General features: G+C 38.3%; 1 protein-coding gene and 1 long non-coding RNA gene across 2 annotated transcripts in view; one reads left to right on the plus strand and one right to left on the minus strand.

Annotated features, from left to right (window-relative positions):
* Nucleotides 1–27215, plus strand: part of F8 (coagulation factor VIII) — a 141253-nt gene that overhangs the window by 44250 nt on the left and 69788 nt on the right. The window contains exons 10-12 of the mRNA XM_052663089.1: nucleotides 9149–9242; nucleotides 12850–13064; nucleotides 16702–16846. Of these exons, the coding sequence (XP_052519049.1) occupies nucleotides 9149–9242; nucleotides 12850–13064; nucleotides 16702–16846 (454 nt within the window). The remainder of the gene's footprint in view (nucleotides 1–9148; nucleotides 9243–12849; nucleotides 13065–16701; nucleotides 16847–27215) is intronic.
* Nucleotides 1–27215, minus strand: part of LOC128069885 (uncharacterized) — an 83031-nt gene that overhangs the window by 29297 nt on the left and 26519 nt on the right. Inside the window, exon 2 of the long non-coding RNA XR_008201580.1 lies at nucleotides 16765–16899. This is a non-coding gene — a long non-coding RNA (uncharacterized LOC128069885). The remainder of the gene's footprint in view (nucleotides 1–16764; nucleotides 16900–27215) is intronic.

Genomic DNA, 27215 nt, shown 5'->3' on the forward strand with positions numbered 1-27215 from the left:
TTTCGCATTGGCATGCAGATTCTTTACTGCTGAGTCATGGGGGGAAGCCCATTTAACACTGTACTGGCAGCCAATGCAGTAAAGCAAAAAAAAAAAAAAAAGGAATTAGAGGCATTTAGATTGGAAAGAAAGAAGTAATAATGTCTTTATTTGCTAATGATACAATCTTTTATGTAGAAAATCCTAAGGAATCTACTAAAAAGGTTCAGTTTAGTTCAGTTACTCAGTTGTGTCTGACTCTTTGCAACCCCATGGACTGTAGCACGCTAGGCCTCCCTATCCATCGACAACTCCTGGAGTTTACTCAAACTCATGTCCATTGAGTCAGTGATGCCATCCAACTGTCTCATCATCTGTCGTCCCCTTCTCCTCCTGCCTTCAATCTTCCCAGCATCAGTGTCTTTTCCAATGAGTCAGCTCTTCAGTGTCTTTTCAAATGAGTCAGCTCTTCGCATCAGGTGGCCAAAGTATTGGAGTTTCAGCTTCAGCATCAGTCCTTCCAGTGAATATTCAGGACTGATTTCCTTGAGGATGGACTGGTTGGATCTCCTTGCAGTCCAAGAGACTCTCAAGAGTTTTCTCCAACACCATGGTTCAAAACCATCAATTCTTCGATGCTCAGCTTTCATTATGGTCCAACTCTCACATCCGTACATGAGTACTGAAAAAACCATAGCTTTGACTAGATGGACATTTGTTGGCAAAGTAATGTCTCTGCTTTTTAATATGCTGTCTAGGTTGGTCATAACTTTTCTTCCAAGGAGGAAGCGTCTTTTAATACTAAAAACTTATTGAAACTAATAAACAAGCACAGCAAGGTTACGAGATACAAGATCAATATTAAAAAATAAGTTGTATTTCTTTATACTTCAGTGAAAAATCTGCAAAGAAAATTAGGAAAGCTTTCATTCATGATAACATGAAAAGAATGAAATAACTTGGGATAAATTTAACAAAAACGGTATAAGACTTGGACACTGAAAACTGAAAAATGTATTGTAAAAAAGCTGTAAAAATGTGAAAAATATATTGTAAAAAATTATAAAGTGAAAAATGCAAAAATTGTTACTGAGATAATTTTAAATATCTAAATAAATGGATAAACATATAATATTTATAGATTGAAAGAGTCACTTTTAAGGCTCTTCCAAATTTATCTATAGATCTAATTAAATCCCTATCAAAATCCCAACTGTCGTTTTTGCAGAAATTGACAAGCTGATCCTAAAATACAGATGAAATTGCATAGCTCCCCTAATAGACAAATGAATCTTGGGGAAAAAGAAAAAACAAAGTTTGAGGACTCGCACTTCAATTTCAAAACTTACCACAAAGTTATAGTAATCATGAAAGAGTGGTACTGGCATAAGGTTAGATATGTAGATCAATGGAAAACAATTGAGAGTCCAGAAATAAACCTATGTATCTATGGAGACTCGACGTTTTATTGAAGTATAGTTGATTTACAATGTTAAGATATGTTAATTTCAGTATAGTGATTCAGTGTTTTTGCATATTATACTCCATTATAGGTTATCACAAATATTGGGCATAATTTCCTGTTGTTGTTGTGTTAAGTCACCAAGTTGTATCCAATGTTTCGTGACCCCAGGGACTGTAGCACACCAGGCTTCCCTGTCCTTCAAAATCTCCTGAGGTTTGCCTTAGCTTATGTCCATTGAGTCAGTGATGCCATCCAACCATCTCATCCTGTGTCATCCTCTTCTTCTCCTGCCTTCAATCCTTCCCAGCATCAGGGTCTTTTCTAATCAATTGGCTCTTCTCATCAGGTGGCCAAACTATTGGAGCTTCAGCTTCAGCATCAGTCCTTCCAATGAATATTCAGGACTGATTTCCTTTAAGATTGACTGGTTTGATTTTCTTGCAGTCCAAGGGACTCTCAAGTGTCTTCTCCAACACCACAGTTCAAAAGCATCAATTCTTCGGCACTCAGATTTCATTATGGTCCAACTCTCACATCCATACATAACTACTGGAAAAACCATAGCTTTGGCTATACAGGCCTTTGTCAGCAAAGTAATATCTCTGCTTTTTAATATGCTGTCTGGGTTGGTTATAACTTTTCTTCCAAGGGGCAAGCATCTTTTAATTTTGGGGCTGCATTCACCATCTGCAGTGATTTTGGAGCCCAGGAAAATAAAGTCTGTCACTGTTTCCATTGTTTCCCCATCTATTTGCCATGAAGTGATGGTACTGGATGCCATGATCTTAGTTTTTGTAATATTTAGTTTTACACTGGCTTTTTCACTCTCCTTCTTCACCCTCATCAAGAGTTTCTTTAGTTCCTCCTTACTTTCTGCCTTTAGAGTGAGATACAGTAAATCTTTGTTGCTTATCTGTGTTATGTATCATACTTTTTATCTGTTAATCCCATTTAATCCCCCTCCCCTCTCCTTCCCTTTTGATAACTTTAAGCTAGTTTTCCATGAGAGTCTGTTTCTGTTTTGTAAATACATTCATTTGTGTCATATTTTATATTCCACATTTAAGTGATAAATGATATTTGTCTTTGTCTGATTTACTTCATTTAGTACGATAATCTCTGGGTTCATCCCTGTTGCTGCAAATGGCATTATTTCATTCTTTTTTACAGCTGAGAAATATTACATGAGCCTGGTTCTGAGAAAAATTGAAGGCAAAAGGAGAAAGGGGCGACAGAGGATCAGATGGTTAGATGACATCACTGACTCAATGGACATGAGTTTGAACCAATTCTAGGAGGTAGTGGAGGACAAAGGAGCCTGGTGTGCTACAGTCCATGGGTCCCAAAGAGTCGGACATGATTTAGTGACTGAACAGCAACAATATTGCATGGTATATATGTACTACATCTTTTTTATCCATTCATCTGTCAATGGACATTTGGGTTGTTTCCATGCCTTGGGTTTTGTAAATAGTGCTGCAAAGAACATTGCGGTGCATGTATCTTTTTTGAAATTAAAGTTTTCATCTTTTCTTGATATATGCCCAAGAATGGGGTTGCTATATCATATGGTAGCTCTACTTTTAGTTTTTTAAAGGAACTTCCAAACTGTTTTCTATAGTGGCTGCACCAATGTACATTCCCACCAACAGTGTAAGAAGTGACCGTTTGACTTTTTACAAATGTCCCAAGACCAATTAATGGGAAAAGAATACTGGGACAACTGGATACCCACATGCAGAAGAAAGAGATTTGACCCCTTCTTCATACCATATGCAAATTTAAAGTAAATCAAAGATATAAATGTAAGAGCTAAAACTATGAAACCCTTAGAAGAAAATACAGAAGTAAATGTTTGTAACCTTGGATTACACAATGGTTTCTTAGGTATGACATCAAAAGCAACAAGCAAAAAAAAGATAAAAGATTGGAGTTCATCACAATTTAAAACTTCTGTGCCTCAAAGACACCAACCTGAGAGTGAAAAGACAACTGATGGAATAGGAGAAAATAATTACAAATCATATATCTGATGAAAAGAATAGTATCCAGAACATATAAAGGACTTTTATAGCTCAATAATAAAAAGGCAAATAATCCAACTAAAAAATAATAATCCCGGGTCCTTTAGGATTTGTATAGACATTTCTCCAAAGATGATGTATAAAGAAGTGACCAAAAAGCACATGAAAAGATGCTGAACATTATTAGCTTTGGAAAGGAAAGGATTAGTTGCTCAGTCATGTCCAACTCTTTGAGGCCCCATGGACTGTAGCCCACCAGACTCCCCTGTCCATGGGATTCTCCAGGCAAGAATACTGGAGTGGGTTACCATTTCCTCCTCCAGGGGATCTTCCCCACCCAGGGATCAAACCTGGCTCTCCCACATTGCAGGCAGATTCCTTACCATCTGAGCCACCAGGGAAGCCCATTAGCTATTGGGGGAATGCAAATCAAAATCACTGGTGACTTAGATGGTAAAGAATCTGTCTGTAATGCAGGAGACTTGGGTTCAATCCCTGGGTGGGGAAGATCCCTTGGAGAAGGGAATGGCTACCTACTCCAGTATTCTTGCCTGGGGAATTCCATAGACAGAGGAGCCTGGTGGGCTACAGTCCATGGAGTCGCAAAGAGTCAGACACGACTGAGTGACTAACACTTGCACTTTTTCAGAATAGCTATAATCAGCAAGGCAGATAATAACAAACATTGGCGAGGACATAGAGAAATTGAAAGTCTCATAAACTCTGATGGGAAAGAGTTATATCCAGTCTGAGATTTACAGCCACTTTGAAAAACAGTTTGGCCATTCCTCAGAACATTAAAAATGGAGTTACCCTGTGACTCAGCAATTCCTTCTAGGCATATACTCAAGAAAGATGAAAATATAAGTCCACACAAAGACTAGTATGTGAATGTTCACAGCAGCACTATTCCTAATAGCCCCAAATTGGAAGCCATTCAAATGTTCACCAATTGGTGAATGAATAAACAAAATGTAGTATACCCATATAATTGGAATGCTAGTCAGCAATTAAAAGAAGTACTCATACATGATACAACATGGATAAAACTCAAAGTATTATGATAAATTAAAGAAGCCAAGCAAAAAAAGACTTACATGATTTAATTTATGTGAAATATCTAGGAAAGGCCTATTTGTAGGGCAGAAAGCACATTAGCAACTCTGGACTCCAACTTTGGGTGTTCCGCTAAACAAGTCAGAAAGTGCCTCACCTTTGAAGACCCAGCATCAGAAGTCACACAGCATTTTATGGCATAATCAGAGTCAAAGCCCACCGGGAATCAAGGAGAGGAAAAATTTGGCCTACCTCTGATGGGAGGAATGTCAAAGAATTTCAGAACCATATTCTAAAACTGCCACATAAACTCACAGCCTATTTCTCAAAAGCAACAAAGGAAGCCAGAAGACACTGAAGTCACGTCTTGAATGTGTTGCAAGAAAATCTCTATTAACCTAGCAAGGATCACCATTTTATTGGTGATTTATCCCAATATTCAAGGGATATATAATTTATATATAAATTTTTAAGTTTATTTATTTATGTCTTCACTGTGTTTTGCTCTGGCTTTCTGGTGCTTTGCTCTGGCTTTCTCTAATTGCAGCAAGCAGGGGCTACTCTTTGTGGTTGTACATGGGCTTTTCATTTTGGTGGCTTCTCTTCTTGCAGAGTGCAGGCTTTAGTAGTTGTGGTACACATGTTGTGGACATGTGTGGTACATGTGTTGCCCTGCAGCATGTGGAATCTTGCCAGACCAGGGAGAGAACCCATGTGCCCTGCATTGGCAGGCAGATTCTTAACCATTGGACCACCAGGGAAGTCCTATGTTAAAATTTTAAATGTCGAGTATCAGAGAAAAATAAAGACCCACCAGTACTTATAGGCTAGCACAACCTTAGTTGTCAACCTGACCAGGACAGTATAAGAAAGGAAAATTAAAGTTACAGACCAATTGTATTACAAACATGGATTCAAAAAATCCTAAACAAAAGTTAATAAACCCAGTGGTGCAATATATAAAAACAATTGCAAATATATTGTGATCTAATTGATTTATCTGAGGAGTACTAGATGAATTTAGTGCTTTTGAACTTGGTGTTGGAGAAGGCTCTTGAGAGCCCCTTGGACTGCAAGGAGATCCAACCAGTCCATCCTAAAAGAGATCAGTCCTGAATATTCACGGGAAGGACTGATGCTAAAGCTGAAACTCCAATACTTTGGCCACCTAATGTGAAGAACTGACTCATTGGAAAAGACCCTTATGCTGGGAAAGATTGAGGGCAAGAGGAGAAGGGGACAACAGAGGATGAGGTGGTTGGATGGCATCATCAACTTGATGGACATGAGTTTGAGCAAGCTTTGGATATAGTGAAGGACAGGGGAGCCTGGCATGCTGCAGTCCATGTGGTCACAAAGAGTTGGACGCAACTGAACGACTGAACAAGATGAATTTAACTTTAGAAAATCAAATATGGTAATCTACTACAGTAACACATAAAAAGGTAAAATATAATTTAATAATCTCATTAGTTTCATACAAATATTTGTGAAAATTCAAAATCTGTTCCTAATAAAAAGTCATAGGAAATTGGGATTGCAAGGGACATCCTAATCCTGATAAAGCTCTACAGAAAATCTATAGTCACCATCATACTTGGAGGTGAAACTCAGAAATCCTTGTTTAATATCAAGATAAGAAACAGTTAACAGGTATCAACACCTTTATTTAATATTCTACTAGAGATCCTGGCCAATATCCTTAGGAGAAAAAGATAAAGTTTTAAGGTTGGAAAGGAGTAAACAAAACTGTTATTATTTGTGTGTGTGCTAAGTCAATCAGTCATTTCTGACTCTTTGTGACCCCATAGACCATATCCCACCAGGCTCCTCTGTCCATGGGATTCTCCAGGCAAGAATACTGGAGTGGGTTGCCATTTCCTCCTCTAGGGGATCTTTGCGACCGAGGGATCAAACCCATGTCTCTTACGTCTGTCTCCTGCATTGGCAGGCGGATTCTTTACCACTAGAGCCATCTTGGAAGCCCCAGGTTATTATTTGAAGATTAAGTAAATGAATGACTTTACTAATGATAGTGGGAGCTGTATTTGTCACTGTTGGAGAGGGTATGACTATGACCATGTGAAGTCCCTCAGTCGTGTCCGACTCTGCAACACCATGGACTGTAACCGACCAGGCTCCTCTGTCCATGGGATTTTACAGGCAAGAGTACTGGAGTGGGTGTCCATTTCCTTCTCCAGGGGATATTCCCGACTCAGGAATCAAACCCGAGTCTCCCGCATTGCAGGCAGACGCTTTACCACTTGCGCCACCAGGGCAGCCACCAGGGAGAGGGTAATTATAAATAAAAAGAAAAGGCTAGAATAAATCATGTGATACTGGATTAGAGTTGGAGACATTACTGTAGGTTCATGTTTGCCTATAGAGACAGATGGATACATATAGAAATAATTACATATGTGCACATATATTTGAATTAGTATATTTCCTCCTAAGAGGTCCTGGGAACAGTGACACCCCAGTAACAATGAGAACACCCAGATCTTGGTTTCTAATTACCATTCTCTAGTGAAAGGAACCAAAGCCCTTTGGAGAAGGGATGATTCTAGGGCTGGGCCAGGGAAGATACAAGACGAGCCTGGAGCATCTTGTGGTTTCAGAAAGGAAGAAAGTGCTCAAAAAATGAAAGAATGAGAATAATGTCAAATGAATACAGGAGCTTCTAATGGCCAAACTGGAAGAATATAACCAATCAAATAAGTAAAGTAGTGGTGGAGTATACCTTAAATTATAAAATAAATATGCATGAGTCTATATTGATGATAATAAATGATTGAAAAATAAATAAATGGAAGAGTAGGGGCAAATCTCACATAAGAATTCCAAATCAATTATGTAGCTCTGTGATCTATTTTTCTGAATTTTTGTGCAAGGTTAGGTCTGCATCTAGATTCTTTTTCCTCCCCTCCTTTCTCCTCCTCTGCTTCTTCCTGCATGTGGATGCCTACTTGTTCCAGCCCCATTTGTTGAAAAAACCATCTTTGCTCCATTTGATTGTCTTTGCTTCTTTGTCAAAGATCAATGGACTGTACTTGTGTGGATCTAATTCTGGGTTCTCTTTTCTATTCCAAAAGGAAGGTTTTAAAATGGCACTTCAAAAAAAACAAATAAATAAAATAAAATGGCACTTCATTATGTACTAGTACACAGGAGGAGATGTTGTCATCATTAGATAAGACTTGATTTTAACAGGAGAAAATATGGTCATATAATGCATCTAGGTTGGTAGACTTGAGGGTGGGAGGATGAGGAATTTCTTTTCTGAATGCGTCTCTCTTCTCAGTGAAAAAAGAAGTACCTGAGCATGAGGATCGGGAAGCAAAAAGTAGCTTAGTAAGTGGGAAGATTAATTTCTAAGAAAACATAATAGAATAGCTAGGTAGTTTGAGCATCTGTTTGAGATTTTTGATCATTAATTTATCATTAATAATGATATTACATTAATTAATATATAATTATGTTTAGTGCTCTTGAACTATGGTGTTGGAGAAGACTCTTGAGAGTCCCTTGGACAGCAAGGAGATCCAACCAGTCCATCCTAAAGGAAATCAGTCCTGAATGTTCATTGGAAGGACTGACACTGAAGCTGAAACTCCAATACTTTGGCCACCTGATGTGAAGAGCTGACTCATTAGAAAAGACCCTGATGCTGGGAAAGATTGAAGGTGGGAGGAGAAGGGGATGACAGAGGATGAGCTAGTTGGATGGCATCACTGACACAATGGACATGAGTTTGAGTAAATTCTGGGAGTTGGTGATGGACAGGGAGGCCTGGCATGCTTCAGTCCATGGCGCCACAAAGAGTCAGACACAACTGAGTGACTGAACTGAACTGAATATATATAATTGATTAATTTAATTATATAAGTTAATTAATTAATTAAATCACACAGAGCTGTATGATTTTTCTCCTACATCATTCTGCTGCTTAGGGGCAGGCAAGGAACAGGTTGTCAGTGGGCTTTTCCCAAATGAATGAGTGTAAGATAAGCCTGCAAATAGAAGTGTTTTGTTGTTTTTTTCTAATCATCTCACGCAACCTCAGTATAGAGCCTGGTTGATAAGTTCAGGGTGCTTAATGATGCTCCCATGTTATCACTCTTCTATTCTTCGTCTCTTTTGGAAAGCTCAGGCAGTCATATGATGCCAGCTGCCATCTTTGCTTAATGCTCTAATCAACTGTGCCCCTGGTCCTGCCTGCTCATCCAGTGAAGATTTTAACACTTGAACCACTATTTTCCTCTCCACTATAGGAAACTCATTGCCCAAATTGTGCAAAAGACTGAAGGGAAGCAGGGCCCTCAGCAGACATCCAGATTTCAAGTACTAGTGTCAGAAGGTACAAGGAATTCTTCCTGAAGCAACTAAAATAATTTTAAATAAATGAATTTTAAATAATTTAAAATAAATGAGCCTTTAGTGAAAAACCTAAGTAGCTATCTGAGCAATTTTACCAAAAGAACACATATTTTGAGCTTTATCTAGGCTCAAACCCTTATACTGTAGATACAAGGCAGCTTTTATTTTCTGGAGACAGGCCACATTTTGCTTCTTGATCCTAATTGTCTTAGTGCTCAACCTTATATCTCATTTATACTTTCAGATTATATTTAAGAATCAAGCAAGCCGGCCATATAACATCTACCCTCATGGAATCACTGATGTCAGTCCTTTGCACTCAGGGAGATTTCCAAAAGGTAAGCTTTACCTCAACTTTCTAGGTCTTACTTACCTGTAGATACAGATGAGGACAGAGCCTCAACAACAACAACTACAATCATGCACATGTATCACCCCATCCTTAATTCTCTTAAGTTTTATTTTATTTAAAAATATGCCTTCATTTTACCTTCACTCTTTTATTTGTAAAATAATTATTAATTTTTTATTACAAATTATGTATTTGTAAAATAATTATTTAATTATTTTATAAATTATTTATTTGCTTGGCTGTGCTGGGTCTTCATTGCTCCCTGCAGGCTTTCTCTAGTTGCAGAGAGCGAGCTACTCTAGTTGTGGTGTGTGGGCTTCTCACTGCAGTGGCTTCTCTTGTTGCAGAGCATGGGCTCTAGGGCACATGGGCTCAGTAGTTGGGATGCAGGGGCTTAGTTGCTCCATGGCATGTGGAATCTTCCAGGGACCAGGGATCGAATCTGTGTCCCCTGCATTGGCAGGTGGATTCTTAACCACTGGACCACCAGGGAAGTCCTTGCCTTCACTTTGGAAGGATACTTTTGCTGGACATAGAATTCTGAGTTGGAAAGCCTTCATTTTTAAGCATTTCTGCTTTAGATTTTTGGCAGTTACCTCTGTATCTCAAACAAAATCATTTATTTGCTACTCCTTTGTTTAACAACTTTATATATTTATATAAAGTTATTTATGTAAATATATATTTATAGTTACAACATTATATATTTAATTTTGTGTTAAATAAGGATTTAGCATTATACCTCTTCCTATTCCAGTTGTTTTAGACTTTTATCACTGTTTTAGTTCCTCAATTGGCAGAACGTTAATAATATGCTAAATACCTACTTTTTATATCTTTATGATATTACATTAAGAGTACTAACAACTGTTCCCTTTGTTATTTCCTCTCATCTATTCTTCCATTTCTCAACTGCTACCAGCCATACCTTTACTTTTATAAAACTAAAACTGATAACATTTACATTTTGTTCTTTAATTTTAAATAACTCCTTGCTTTTTCTATATATTTATTTTAAACTTTAAAAGTCAAAAACCAGCATTTATATTATTGTAGTATGTGTTTCTTATTATAAGAATATGAGTTTACTGCAGAACTAGGTGGTGTGCTATGGTTATTCTTTTGTCTACAGTTCCAATGATTTTACTGTTACAGTCAAATGGATTATCCTTCTTTATTCTCTACCAGTAGTTCAAAATCATGGTGAATTTTAGCTTGCAGTATATTGAAGTGAAGTTTCTCAGTCGTGTCTGACGCTTTACAACCCCATGGACTGTAGCCTACCAGGCTCCTCCGTCTATGGGATTTTCCAGGCAAGAGTATTGGGGTGGGTTGCCATTTCTTTCTCCAGAGGATCTTTCTGACCCAGGTATAACCAAGGTCTCCCACATTGTAGGCAAACGCTTTACTGACCAAGTCACCAGGGAAGTCTCAATATATGCAGTATATTAAGACCATGTTAATCTTATACATTTTGCATTTGTATTCCTGAAGAAAGACTTTCCTTTATTAAGAGAAGAAATATATGACTTTTCACCATATCCCTTAGGTCTTCCAGCTTCTTAATCATGCTATTTATTAGTATCTGATCATTTTTTCTTCTAAAGATGTTCTTGTTGTTCACCAGCTTACTGTTCTAATATGGATGGTATGCTTGCTAGGCCTGCTACAAAGCTGCCATCTCTGGATTTCTTTATTTGGACTTGTAGGCTAGTGCCTCTCTTAGCTTGTACATTTCTGGATTGTTATTGTTATTTCTTTTGTTTTTCTGGAAGTAGATCTTCAATATACTTCTGAGTGCATTTAGTATACAGGGGATAAACTCTATGAGTCCTTCAGTATGATATGATGGATAGCTAGTCTGGTTGTAAATAACTTTCAATCCTCTGTTTTCTAATCCTCATGGTTGCTGGTCAAAATTCAAATGCAAAATTGATTTGCATTCCTTTAAGGGAGAAGGGCACAGAAACAGAATTCTGGGTAGATATTGAATGTGTACCCTGAAATTTGGGGGCATCCACAAATCTAGTGCCTAGTAACTTGCTTTTTATGTGGAGAACTCTGCAGAAGAGAGGGTAAGAGTGAGGCAGCTTGCTCTTCCTGTTTGATCTCCCAAGGATGCATTTTTTTTTTTTTTTCTGTAAGAAGTAGATATGGCTGCAAGTAGCTGACTTGGTCTCTTTTTGAAGATACCCTGTCTGAGCAGGCAGTGTGGGTGAAGCCAGAAATAATAGGCTTTTGGATATATCACTGGGTGTAACCAGAGCTGGTTGAGGAGAGGAGGGCTACAAAAGAATAGGTGAAATAAGCCTCTCTCATGGCATGGAAGTGCCCAGTGCTGGGGTTCCTGATGGTCACTCCAAGGAAAGGATATGCCTCCCATAAGAGAAGACCATCATTCAGGCACCTGGCACACAAAAAGCATTGGTGACCAAACTGTAGAGAAAGTACTCACATAGCAGGATATATTAAGAAACAATCTATTTTCCCTTTCCTCTAATACACACCTACCCTCACTCCCTATTATATATGTTTAGGGAATGGTTATAGACTAGATACTCAGGTATTAAACATATTCAAAAGTGAGTTTTGATTATGAAAATCAGACAGTCCTTGTTCTGAGGACCCATTAGCCCAACAGTTCAGGTCAGTCACTCAGTCGTATCTGACTCTTTGCAACCCCATGAACCACAGCACACCAGGCCTCCCGGTTCATCACCAACTCCCACAGTTTACCCAAACTCATGTCCATTGAGTTGATGATGCCATCCAACCATCTCATCCTCTGTCGTCCCCTTCACCTCCTGCCCTCAATCTTTCCCAGCATCAGGGTCTTTTCCAATGAGTCAGCTCTTCACATCAGGTGGCCAAAGTATTGGAGTTTCAGCTTCAGTGTCAGTCCTTCCAATGAACATTCAGGACTGATGTCCTTTAGGATGGACTGGTTGGATCTCCTTGCAGTCCAAGGGACTCGCAAGAGTCTTCTCCAACACCACAGTTCAAAAGCATCAATTCTTTTGTGCTCAGCCTTCTTTATAGTCCAACTCTCACATACATACATGACCATTGGCAAAACCATAGCCTTGACTAGACAGACCTTTGTTGACAGTAGCCCAACAGCATATATCAATTACTGCTTCCATTCCTCACAGACATCAGATGCCACAAGTCTTGATACCACATGTGAGTTAAAACTTCATTGCCCAGTCCTGTGGCATCAATTCAGGCCAATCTGACTTTGATGTGTCTTTCTTTTTATGGCACTTGAGTTTTTTTTCCTTCTTGATGCATTTTCAGTTATACATTTAAAATCTTTCAAAATATCATCTATTATTTCTTTGTATTTGTCAGAGTGGGGAGACCTGCCCATTTCAACTCAAACTAACATGCTAGCAGAAATTTCCTGTATCTATTTTTATTATAAAAAGTTGCATGAATCTTAAACTTATAAAAGGTGGCAAATTTAGTTTTCACTTACTGGGAAACTTCATATGTACATATAAATTGGTAGAGCCATTGCAATAATGACATAATTACCAATATATGTCTTGTTATACTTCTAATCAAGCTATTTTGGGGTTGGGTGTGGGTAGGTGTGAAACATTTGAAAGACATGCCAATTCTACCAGGAGAAGTGTTCAAGTATAAATGGACAGTGACTGTAGAAGATGGGCCAACTAAATCAGATCCTCGGTGTCTGACCCGATATTACTCGAGTTTCATTAACTTAGAGAAAGATCTAGCTTCAGGACTCATTGGCCCCCTCCTCATCTGTTACAAAGAATCTGTAGATCAAAGAGGAAACCAGGTGAGTTTATCTTTTTTCCAAGTGCTGAGTCTGAAGCTGAAATAGAATGAAGAGGCATATGCATTTCCAAGTAATATCTCCTATATTCTGCTGTCAGTGGATGTTAGCCTAAAGCCTGCAGAAAATATAGGAGTCTGCAATATTGAGCAGTAAAAGAAGTGAGCTGGATTTATGATAGCTTTTATTGACTTCGGTGTAATAAACTTGCCTGCTGGATGGACAGGACAGCCTGGGCCCTAGATTATTTCTATAACACTCATTCTTAGCCTAAAATTTATCTCTCAAAGTGATCTTGCCCATTTTTACATGATCAGTTACCACCTACTTTTAGATTACTTTTAGATTACCTGCAAATCTGTATGACTGCCTAGACGTCTCCCCTGGATATCTCATTGTGATTGACTCAAAACACCTCTAAATGAACATATCTAGCATAGTGCATGGCATTTAGTAGTAAAACAAATATTTGTTGAGCAAAAATGAAGTGAAGTGGAAGTCACTCAGTCGTGTCCAACTCTTTGTGACAACATGGATTTCATGTAATTCTCCAGGCCAGAATACTGAAGTAAGTAGCCTTTCCCTTCTCCAGGGGATCTTCCCAACCCAGGGATCGAACCCAGGTCTCCTACATTGCAGGCAGATTCTTTACCAACTGGGCTATTAGGGAAGCCTGAGTAAAATTGAGGAAACATATAAAATACTTCAGAATATGCTTAGAATTTCGACCACTTCTGCTGTTTTAGAAAAATAAACTTAAATACTCTGAATTTAATAAGCTTCAGTTCAGTTCAGTCACTCAATCATGTCTGACTGTTTGTGACCCATGGACTATGGCATGCCAGGCCTCCTGTCCATCACTAACTCCCAGAGCTTACTCAAACTCATGTCCATCGAGTTGGTGATGCCATCCAACCATCTCATCCTCTGTCGTCCCCTTCTCTTCTCACCTTCAATCTTTCCCAGTATCAGGGTCTTTTCAAATGAGTCACATCAGGTGGCCAAAGTTTTGGAGTTTCAGCTTCAGCATCAGTCCCTCCAATGAATATTCAGGACTGATTTCCTTTAGGATGGACTGGTTGGCTCTCCTTGCAGTCCAAGGGACTCTCAAGAGTCTTCTCCAACACCACAATTCAAAAGCATCAATTCTCTGGCACTCAGCTTTCTTTATAGTCCAACTCTCACATCCATACATGACCACTGGAAAAACCATAGCCTTGACTAGATGGACTTTTGTTGGCAAAGTAATGTCTCTGCTTTTTAATATGCTGTCTAGGTTGGTCATACCTTTTCTTCCAAGTAGCATGTATCTTTTAATAAGCTTAATTCTTCAAAATAATTCATTGCCGTATTGCTGAGGCTTGACTGTGTGTCCGTTTGGTTATTTATGATATATAGGATTCCTTCTAGTCTGAAAAGGTTAGTCTTCATTCCAATCCAAAGAAAGGCAATGCCAAAGAATGTTCGAACTACCGCACAATTGCACTCATCTCACACGCTAGCAAAGTAATGCTCAAAATTCTCCAAGCAAGGCTTCAAAAGTATGTGAACTGAGAACTTCCAGATGCTCAAGCTGGATTTAGAAAGGGCAGAGGAAACAGAGATCAAATTGCCAACAGCCGTTGGATCATAGAAAAAGCAAGAGAATCCTGGAAAAACATCTACTTCGTTTTTATTGACTATGCCAAAGCTTTTGACTGTGTGGATCACAACAAACTGTGGCAAACTCTTTGAGAGATGGGAATACCAGATCATCTTACCTGCATCCTGAGAAATCTGTATGCAGGTCAAGAAGCAACAGTTAGAACTGGACATGGAACAACAGACTGGCTCCAAATTTGTCAAGGCTGTATGTTGTCACCCTGCTCATTTAACTTATATGCAGAGTACATCATGAGAAACGCTGGGGTGGATGAAGCACAAGATGAAGTCAAGATTGCCAGGAGAAATATCAATAATGTCAGATATGCAAATGATACCACCCTAATGGCAGAAAGGGAAGAAGAACTAAAGAGCCTCTTGATGAAGGTGAAAGAGGAGAGTGAAAAAGCTGGCTGAAAACTCAAAATTCAAAAAACTAAGATCTTGGCATCGAGTCCTATCACTTCATGGCAAATAGATGGGAAAAAAGTAGAAACAGTGGCAGACTCTATTTTCTTATGCTCCAAAATCACAACAGATGGTGACTGCAGCCATGAAATTAGAAGACGCTTGCTCCTTGGAAGAAAGGCTATGACCAACCTAGACAGCATATTAAAAAGCAGAGATATTACTTTGCCAACAAAGGCCTGTCTAGCCAAAGCTATGGTTTTTCCAGTAGTAATGCATGGATGTGAGAGTTGAACCATAAAGAAAGCTGAGTGCCAGAGAATTGATGCTTTTGAACTGTGGTTCAAAGAAGACTCTTGAGAGTCCCTTGGACTGCAACGAGATCCAATCAGTCCATCTTAACAGAAATTAGTCCTGAGTATTCATTGGAAAGACTGAGGCTGAAACTGAAACTCAAATACTCTGGCGACTTGATGCAAAGAACTGACTCATTTGAAAAGACCCTGATGCTGGGAAAGATTGAAGGCAGGAGGAGAAGGGGATGACAGAGGATGAGATGGTTGGATGGCATCACCAACTCGATGGACATGAGTTTGAGTAAACTCCGGGAGTTAGTGATGGACCGGGAAGCCTGATGTGCCGCAGTCCATGGGGTTGCAAAGAGTCGGACACGACTGAGCAGCTGAACTGACTGACTTGTCTGAAAACATTTCATGAACTTTAATACAGATAAAACATTTGGCACACAAACCCAGAGCAGCATACATTTGGACAAGTACCTTTCCTAACTAATTTTTGCTAATTATAGTTTTCCCATCAGTTTTTGGAAGAGGATGGAAACATACCTATATTTTCCTATCTTTTCCCCTCAGCATTTTTATTTCTGTAGTAAGGAGTATACAAAATGAAATTTATATGTGTTAGTGAAGTTTATACATTAAATCTTAACAGATTTAATTAGCAAGCGACAGCTTGTAACTTTGGTTCAGATACAAACAGCTCCTCTCGAAAAAAAAAAAAAAACTTTAAAATTTGTAAACATAAAACTTAAAAGTATTTGTGTTAGTAAACATTTATGATTCATCTTAACTTTGTTATTTAAATTTATGTTTTCTATTTTTAATTTTTTATAGTTAGCTTTGTGGAAGGACAGTTGCTAGATAAAAGTTTAGGAAGACATTCATCTTACTTGATTTGACTAAATTGTTTAAGAAAGACCTTGAATAATCACATGGGTCTTTAAAGAGTGAAAATCCTCTAATCTGAACATGGAGAGAATGAGGCTACAGACTCCATGAAAAGTATCAGCCAGCATATGACCTTGGGTCCAGAAGAAACTAAGTTTAATGGGTCCAGTCACCTCTTGCCCTGAGGACACATTTGCTTTAAACATACATTCACTGCTCATAGCATCCACTCCCACTCCTAGGCCCTGGGACATGCCATAATAGTGACCCTTGGGGAAAAATGGCATTGATCCAGAGGATTATGGATGTATCATACATGCCATCACTTCTATCACAGGCTGCTAATTTCTACCTGATAGTACTAGTAACATTTCTTTCTTTCTTTCAATGCATGTAATTAACAGATGATGTCAGACAAGAGAAATGTCATCCTGTTTTCTGTATTTGATGAAAATAAAAGTTGGTACCTCACAGAGAATATTCAGCGCTTCCTCCCCAGTGGAGTACAGCCCCAGGATCCAGAGTTCCAAGTCTCCAATGTCATGCACAGTAAGTGATCCAGCATTTGAGTCCAAAGTGTAATGGATAAAGGGAAGTTGAAACTGCCAAATAGATGTGCAGTTAATGCATTACTTTACATGCCCCACAAGAGTCATATTTCCTTAAAATTATTATATATGAGCCTGTGCAATTTTATATAAATGCATAAATATGATCATATAATGCATATATATCTTCTTTTAGCAGGCATCAAATATCTAGAGAAGTTTATTTTAAAGGATAAATTAAATAAGACACACAATTTTCATTTGCCCAAACATACTTACACCTTAATATGAAATGTACTCAATCAGTAAATTACACATGAAATACAAAGGGAATATGCAATTTTATGTATACATATAGCTGGTAAAACAGTTGCCAGCTGTAACAGTTTAACAGTCAAATTAATCAAGACATTGTACATGAAAAAAATACAACATCTTTTTTCCAGCTTTATTGTATACATTTTAAGTGTAAAACATGATCTTTTATATATATTTTTGGCTTCCTCTTCCCTTTTATCTGCTCAACTCCTTCCATCATATACCTTTACACTAACCATTTTGTGTTCAGGTAGCCCAGTTCAGTTCAGTTCAGTTCAGTCGCTCAGTCGTGTCCAACTCTTTGCAACCCCATGAATTGCAGCACGCCAGGCCTCCCTGTCCATCACCAACTCCCAGAGTTCACTCAAACTCACGTCCATCGAGTCGGTGATGGCATCCAGCCATCTCATCCTCTGTCGTCCCCTTCCCCTCCTGCCCCCAATCCCTCCCAGCATCAGAGTCTTTTCCAATAAGTCAACTCTTCACATGAGGTGGCCAAAGTACTGGAGTTTCAGCCTCAGCATCATTCCCTCCAAAGAATACCCAGGGCTGAACTCCTTTAGAATGGACTGGTTGGATCTCCTTGCAGGCCAAGGGACTCTCAGGAGTCTTCTCCAACACCACAGTTCAAAAGCATCAATTCTTCAGTGCTCAGCTTTCTTCACAGTCCAACTCTCACATCCATACATGACCACTGGAAAAACCATAGCCCCATGTTTAAACATATTTTTCCATGATTGTATAATCATATATAAACACATATATATTGTATTAGTCTGCTAGGCTTGCCATAACAAAATCTCACAAACTGGGTGTCTTCAACAGGAGATATTTATTTCCTCAGAATTCTAGAGACTCAAAGTCTAAGATCAAGGAGTCAACAAGATTGCTTTCTTCTTATAAGGAAAGTTGTAGACAGACATGTGCACATACAGAGGAAAGACCATCTACCAGCCAAGGAGGGGGACTCAGAAGAAACTTAATGATCTCATTTTAAAGAATTACCTGTCTAAAGATGCTATCTCTCAATGCAGACCCATTCAGATGTACTAGGAATTAGAACTTCACAATAAGAATTTGGGTGGGAGCACATATGTGTATGTGTTTATACATTCACACAAGTCAGAATGGTCAAAAATATGAAAAAATTCCAATCTCACTATAGAGAAATGCAAAATAGAATACCATCGTGATAACACTTTATACCTATCAGACTGGCAAAATTATAATACAATTATTACTAGTGGTTGTTGTTAGTCACTCAGTCATGTCTGACTCTTTGCGACCCTATGGACAGTAGCCTGCCAGGCTCCTCTGTCCATGGGGTTCTCCAGGCAAGAAAACTGGAGTGGGTTGCCATTCCCTTCTCCAGGGGATCTTTCTGACCCAGGGATTGAACCTGGGTCTCCTACATTGCTGGCATATTCTTTACCATTTGAGCCACCAGGGAAGCCCTATTACTAGTGGGCTTGTGAGTAAAAGAATACTATCATACAATGCTAGTGCATAACTACCACAGTCTTTTTGAAACCAATCTGATTGAAGCCATTTAAACTGAAAATATGTGCCTTCTGAAGTTCTGGTTCTGATTAAAATGGAATCACCCTGTCTATCCTACTCGATTTTTCCTTAATAGCATGCATTGAGCAGCTGTCTGAAAACCCTGAAAAGTAGTCGGCAGCAGGTAAATTGGGGAAGGAAATTAGAAAGATTTAAAAGCATGCAGATTGGAAGTAAAGGAATAAAAATGAATATGACATGATTATCTACATTGAAAATCTCCAGATATCCACATAAAAAGCCCCTAGAACTGAGTTTAGTCTAATTGCAGAATACAAAGCTGGCACATAAATTTCTATATAACAATAGCCTTGTAGTGAAAACTTAAATTACAAAAATACAATCAGCAATGATATGCCAATAAAAGGGACAACTTGGAAGAAATGGAAAAATTCTTAGATAAGTACAACATTCCAAAACTGAACCAGGAAGAAATAGAAAATCTTAACAGACCCATCACAAGCACAGAAATTGAAACTGTAATCAGAAATCTTCCAGAAATCAAAAGCCCAGGATCAGATGGCTTCACAGCTGAATTCTACCAGAAACTGAGAGAAGAGCTAACACCTATCCTACTCAAACTCTTCCAGAAAATTGCAGAGGAAGGTAAACTTCCAAACTCATTCTATCAGGCCACCATCACCCTAATGCCAAAACTGGACAAAGATGCCACAAAACAGGAAAACTACAGGCCAATATCACTGATGAACATAGATTCAAAACTCCTTAACAAAATTCTAGCAAACAGAATGCAACAACATATTAAAAAGACCAAGTGGGCTTTATCCCAGGGATGCAAGGATTCTTCAATATCCACAAATCAATCAATGTAATACACCACATTAACAAATTGAAAGATTAAAACCATATGATTATCTCAATAGATGCAGAGAAAGCCTTTGACAAAATTCAACATCCATTTATGATAAAAACCCTCCAGAAAGCAGGAATAGAAGGAACATTCCTCAACATAATAAAAGCTATATATGACAAACCCACAGCAAACATTATCCTCAATGGTGAAAAATTGAAAGCATTTCCCCTAAAGTCAGGAACAAGACAAGGGTGCCCACTCTCACCACTACTGTTCAACATAGTTTTGGAAGTTTTGGCCACAGCAATCAGAGCAGAAGAAAGAAATAAAAGGAATCCAAATTGGAAAAGAAGAAGTAATACTCTCACTGTTTGCAGATGACATGATCCTCTACATAAAAAACACTAAAGACTCCACCAGAAAATTACTAGAGCTAATCAATGAATATAGTAAAGTTGCAGGATATAAAATCAACACCCAGAAATCCCTTGCATTCCTATACACTAATAATGAGAAAATAGAGAAATTAAGGAAACAATTCCATTCATCATTGCAACGAAAAGAATAAAATACTTAGGAATATATTTACCTAAAGAAACTAAAGACCTATATATAGAAAACTATAAAACACTGGTGAAAGAAATAAAAGAGGACACTAATAGATGGAGAAATATACCTTGTTAATGGATCAGAAGAATCAATATAGTGCAATCTATAGATTCAATGCAATCCCTATCAAGCTACCAACGATATTTTTCACAGAGCTAGAACAAATAATTACACAATTTGTATGGAAATACAAAAAAACTTCGAATAGCCAAAGCAATCTTGAGAAAGAAGAATGGAACTGGAGGAAGCAACCTGCCTGACTTCAGGCTCTACTACAAAGCCACAGTCATCAAGATATTATGGTGCTGGCACAAAGACAGAAATATAGATCAATGGAACAAAATAGAAAGCCCAGAGATAAATCCATGCACCTATGGACACCTTATCTTTGACAGAGGAGGCAAGAATATACAATGTATTAAAGACAATCTCTTTAACAAGTGGTGCTGGGAAAACTGGTCAACCACTTGTAAAAGAATGAAACTGGAACACTTCTAACACCATACACAGAAATAAACTCAAAAAGGATCAAAGATCTAAACACAAGACCAGAAACCATAAAACTCCTAGAGGAGAACATAGGCAAAACACTCTTTGACATAAATCACAGCAGGATCCTCTATGACCCGCCTCCCAGAATATTGGAAATAAAAGCAAAAATAAACAAATGGGACCTAATTAAAATTAAAAGCTTCTGCACAACAAAGGAAACTATAAGCAAGGTGAAAAGACAGCCTTCAGAATGGGAGAAAATAATAGCAAATGAAGCAACTGACAAAGAACTAATCTCAAAAATATACAAGCAACTCCTGCAGCTCAATTCCAGAAAAATAAACGGCCCAATCAAAAAATGGGCCAAAGTATTAACCAGACATTTCTCCAAAGAAGACATACAGATGGCTAACAAACACATAAAAAGATGCTCAACATCACTCATTATCAGAGAAATGCAAATCAAAACCACAGTGAGGTACCATTTCATGCCAGTCAGAATGGCTGCTATCCAAAAGTCTACAAGCAATAAATGCTGGAGAGAGTGTGGAGAAAAGGGAATCCTCTTACACTGTTGGTGGGAATGCAAACTAGTGCAGCCACTATGGAGAACAGTGTGGAGATTCCTTAAAAAACTGGACATAGAAGTGCCATATGACCCAGAAATCCCACTGCTGAGCATACATACCGAGGAAACCAGAATTGAAAGAGACACATGTACCCCAATGTTCATCACAGCACTGTTTATAATAGCCAGGATATGGAAGCAACCTAGATGTCCATCAGCAGACAAATGGATAAGAAAGCTGTGGCACATATACACAATGGAGTATTACTCAGCCATTAAAAAGAATATATTTGAATCAGTTCTAATGAGGTGGGTGAAACCAGAGCCGATTATACAGAGTGAAGTAAGCCAGAAAGAAAAACACCAATACAGTATGCTAACCCATATATATGGAATTTAGAAAGATGGTAACGATAACCCTGTATGCAAGACAGCAAAAGAGACACAGATGTATAGAACAGTCTTTTGGACTCTGTGGGAGAGGGCGAGGGTTGGATGATTTGGGAGAATGGCATTGAAACATGTATATTATCATATATGAAACGAATTGCCAGTCCAAGTTTGATGCATGATACAGGGTGCTCGGGGCTGGTGCACTGGGATGACCCAGAGGGATGGTATGGGAGGGAGGTGGGAAGGGGGTTCAGAATGGGGAACACATGTACACCCATTTCAGATTCATGTCAATGTATGTCAAAACCAATACAATATTGTAAAGTAATTATCCTCCAATTAAAGTAAATAAATTTATATTAAAAAATAATAATACCATTTATAATGCCTCAAAAAATGAAATACTTGGGCCAAAATCTAACAAAATGTGCAGGATCTGTACACTGAAAATTACAAAACACTGATGAAAGAAATTTTAAAAAACCTAAATAAGTGGAGTGACATACAACATTCACGGATTGGAAGACTCAATGAAGTGAAGATGTCAGCTGTTCCCAAACTGATTTATAGATTTAATGCAATTCCAATAAAATCCCATGATGATATTTTTTGTTGGTAGGGAAAAGTATATTATAAAATTCATATAGAAATGCAAAGGCACAGGAATAGCCAAAACAATTTTGGAAAAGAAAAATCAAGTTGGAGGACTCATATTATATTATCTGGTTTTAAGAGTTACACTTCCCTGGTAGCTCAGCTGGTAAAGAATCCACCTGCAATGCAGGAGACCCAGGTTCAATTCCTGGGTTGGGAATTTCCCCTGGAGAATAGATAAGCTACCCACCTCAGTATTCTTGGGCTTCCCTTGTGGCTCAGATCGCAAAGAATCTGCCTGCAATGCAGGAGACCTAGGTTCAATCCCTGGGTTGGGAATATCCCCTGGAGTAGGGCATGGCAACCCACTCCAGTATTCTTGCCTGGAGAATCCCAGTGGACAGAGGAGCTTGGCGGGCTACAGTCCATGGGGTTGCAAAGAGTCAGACACAACTGAGCGACTAAGCGCAGCATAGCACATTAAGCTACAGTAACCAAGATAGCATTGTATTCACAAAGTTGGATGATATAGAATGTATAGTGCAGAAATAGACCCACACACATGCAGCTAACTGATTTTTGATGAAGATGGAAATGCAATTCAATGGAAAAAGGATAGTCTTTTCAACAAATAGTGTTGGAACAGTTAGTCACCCATATAAAAAAAGATGAAGCTCAACCTAAATCTCACACTTAAAGATTAACTCAAAATGGATCATAGATCTAAATGCATAATGTAAAACCACAAATTGTAAAGCAAAATAAAGTAAAAATAAAAATTAAAAAATAGAAGGAAATTTTCATGACCTGGAGTTAGGCAAAGGGTTCTGATAAATAACACCAAAATAAAAATTCATAGAAGGAAAAACCTGATAAATTGAATTTCATCCAAAAGGATAAACTGTTCTACATAAGATACTATTAAAGACAATGAAATGACAAGCCACAGATTGGTAGAAAATATTTTCTAATCCCATATACATATCTAAACTCTCAGACTCAGCAGTAAGAAAACAAACCCCTAAAAATGGATAAAAGATTTGAATAAATACATTACCAGAAAAGATATATGGAAGGCACATGAAAAAGTTACTCAACATCATTGACCATTAAGGAAATGCATATTAAAACTACAGTGAGATACCACACCAGGGCTATTTTAACAGCTAAAATAAACCAAAATGGATAACATTAAATATACTGGCAAGAGTGCAGAGCAAAAGGAATCCTCATGCATGTACAATCAGGTAGTCACTCTGGAAGACAGTTTGGAAATGCAAATCAAAATCACAATGAAATATCACCTCACATTCATTAGAATGCCTGTTTGAAAAGATAACAAGTGTTGGCAAGGATGTGCAGAAATGGAAACCCTTGTACACTGTTGGTGGGAATGGAAGTTGGTACCACCATTATGGAAAGCAGTCTGGAGATTCCTCTCAAATGTAAAGATAGAACTATCATTGCTGTTGTTGTTTAGTCATTCAGTCATGTCCAACTCTTTGCGACCCCACGAACTACAGCATGCCAGGCTTCCCTGTCCTTCACAATCTTCCAGGGTTTGCTCAAACTCATATCCATTGAATCAGTGATGCCATCCAACCATCTCATCCTCTGTTGTCCCCTTCTCCTCCCCGTCTTCAATCTTTCCCAGCATCAGGGTCTTTTCTAATGAGTCAGCTCTTCATATCAAGTGGCCAAAGTATTGGAGCTTCAGCTTCAGCCTCAGTCCTTCCAGTGAATATTCAGGGTTGATTTCCTTTAGGATGGACTGGTTGGATCTAACACCACAGTTCAAAAGCATCAGTTCTTGGGCACTCAGCTTTCTTTATAATCCAACTCTCACATCTATACATGACTACTGGAAAAACCATAGCCTTGACTAGATGGATTTGTTGGCAAAGTAATGTCTCTGCTTTTTAATATGCTGTCTACTTTGGTCATAACTTTCCTTCCAAGGAGTAAGCATCTTTTAATTTCATGGCTGCAGTCACCATCTGCAGTGATTTTGGAGCCCCCAAAATATAAAGTCTGTCACTGTTTCCACTTTTTCCCTATTTGCCATGAAGTGATGAGACCAGATGCCATGATCTTATTTTTTTGAATATTGAGCTTTAAGCCAACTTTTTCACTCTCCTCTTTCACCTTCATCAAGAGGCTCTTTACTTCCTCTTTGCTTTCTGCCATAAGGGTGGTGTCATCTGCATATCTGAGGTTATTGATATTTCTCCCGGCAAGCTTGGTTCTAGCTTGTGCTTCATCCAGCCCAGCGTTTCTCATGATGTACTCTGCATATATGGGGAGTTTCTTCTATCTGCATGGGATTTATATGTGTTGTCTAATTTTGTATTTCCTTTTTTCTAAATTTTAAGTTTCTTCTTTTTAATTTTTTGATCCATTAAGTGCTTTTAAATTCTAATTTTTCTTTACTATTTTGGAAGTTCTACACACTTCTGTTTTCATTGTTGGAGGGGACTTGCCTTTGAAATTTTACCCATTATACACAGAATGTTGTTGTTTGTTTTGTTTTGTTTCCAGCATTATTAATATAAATTGGTCATACAACATTGTATTAAATGTTAAGGTGTACACTGTGTCTTCTTCATACACTTATATACAGCAAAATGATTTGATTTCCACAATGATTTTAGCTAACACCTCCAGCAGATCACATAATTTCCATTTGTTTTTTTGTGATGAGAACAGTTCAGATCTAATCTCTTAGCAACTTTCAAGTATATAAAATACCAAATCACCATGCTGTACATTAGATCCTTGGAAATTTTTCCTCTTATATAGCTGGAAGTTTGTACCCTTTGACCAACACCAACCCATTTCCCTAACAGATACCCCAGCCCCTCACAACCACAATTCTCTTCTCTATTTCTATGAGCTCATCTTTTTTTACATTCTACATGTAAGTGGAATCATAAAGTAATTCTCTTTCTCTGACATTTCATGGAGGATCACATTTGATTTGTAATGTTGAGCATCTTTTCCTGTACCTGTTGATCATTGGTATGTCTTCTTTGGGAAAATAAAGTCTATTCAGTTCCTCTGCCCATTTTTAAAATCTAATCGATTATGTGTGTTTGTTTTCCTACTGAATTATATGAGTTCTTTATATATTTTGCATATTAATCCCTTATCAGATATATGATTTACAAATATTTTCTCCCATTCCATAGGTTGCCTTTTTATTGTGTTGGCTGTTCTTTTTTTGTGAAGATTTTTAGTTGGAAATAGTCCCACTTATTAATTTTTGCTTTTGTTGCTTGTGCTTTTGGTGTCATATCCAAAAAATCATTGCAAAAATGAGTTTCCCTATGTTTTCTAGTTTTACAGTTTCAGGTCTCATGCTTCAGTCTTTAATCCATTTCAAGTTAATTTTTTTGTATCATATAATGTAAGGGTCCAAACTCATTCTGCGTGTGGCTATTCAGTTTTCCCAACACCATTTATTGAAGAGACTATCTTTCCCCCATTGAATATTCTTGGCTCACTTGTCATTCATTAGTTGGCCACATATGTGAGCATTTATTTCTGGACTCTTGATTATTTTTCACTGATTTATGTGTCTCTCTTTATTCCAGTGCCATACTATTTCTTTTTTGCAATACCGTTTTAATCTTTATATCTTGGAGTATAGTTTAAAATCAGGAAATGTGATACCTCTAGTTTTGTTCTTCTTTCTTAGGGTTGCTTTGGCTATTCACGGTCTTTTGTGGTTCCATATCAATGGCCATCTTTTCCATTAGCATTTACCAAATAGTTCATTGCCGGGGTCCAGCCCCGGTGGATCCAGGGACTTCGAAGGGTGGACGGCGTTGGCGTGAGAAAAACTTATTTGTTTATTAATATAAGATTAGATTAGGAAGAAATAGTGTAGTAGGAAGATTAAGTGAAGGAAGAGGGCTGAATAGCTTGGTTTACGCGGAAGACCAATAAAATTCCAGACAAGGAATTTGCACCATCTACGTTGGGCCACCGGCGCCCGCTTGAATATCTAAGGGTATTCAAGCCTAAGCCTCGCCTTAGGCTCCCTTTCGCGCGGGTCTTAACAGCCAGGGCAAGTAAGTAGACTTGGCGGGCCTCCGCGCCCCAGGTGGAAATTCAGCCTGAAATTAAAGTAAAGAGCCGAGGGAGGGAAAGGGAGAGAAGAAGAGAGAGAGACACGGGGGGAGCCAGATTCCCAAGAAACCAGGCTGAGAGACTAGTCCGAGAAACTGGTCCAATCCTTTATTGTTCAGAAGGCCTTTTATACTTTTGATAAAACATGGAGATCAATGGGTAACACAAAATGATGTAGCGTTCACAACCCAGACTCTTTCTGTATATTATTTTGTATACAAAAGGTCTCAGGTGATTTACATTATCTTCTGGCCAAGAGGCTTGTTAACTTTTTGTCTCTCTTCCTTAATGAATGTTAATTTTGTTTCCCCTGAAGTGTTTTTCTTTAATCTACATCTCCTTAAAGCGCTTAAGTTACATCTCTATAGAATAAAGGTGCAGTGGGTTATAACAAAGAAGGTACTTAACTCAAAGATCTAATGTTGCTAATACCAGGTCTACTACTTGTTTTTCTATATACCAACTGTGTCTAAAAATAAAGGATATGAAAATTCAGCAGCAAGCATTGACTCAACAAATGAAACTTTTAATCAGTCCTATTCTAGAGATTTTGACTCTTCGGAAGCCCCTACATTCCTAGGATGTTTTAAGCTTCCTGTGCCTCCTGCGGTCAGGAGGCCTCAAACAATCACACGCACACGCGCAGCTGTACGAGTCCTGCAGGCAGGCTAGAAAGCCATCAGAGGGGTTTTTGGATTGAAACACTCTTTCAAATGCAGAAGACTAAAGCCCTGAATTGACTTTTTCCAGAGAATGTCAGAAGAGTGGAAAAGCAGAGCACAAAAACTGGCAGATTTTTGTTGGGGTACATGCTTAGGAATTTCCAGAGGGGCCCCTGAAGTCTGAGCACGCCTTGCGTATGTCAGCTTCCTTCCTCATGACCTTGTCACG

The sequence above is a fragment of the Budorcas taxicolor genome, chromosome X (assembly GCF_023091745.1).
Source record: "Budorcas taxicolor isolate Tak-1 chromosome X, Takin1.1, whole genome shotgun sequence".
NCBI classification, from domain to species: Eukaryota; Metazoa; Chordata; class Mammalia; order Artiodactyla; family Bovidae; genus Budorcas; species Budorcas taxicolor.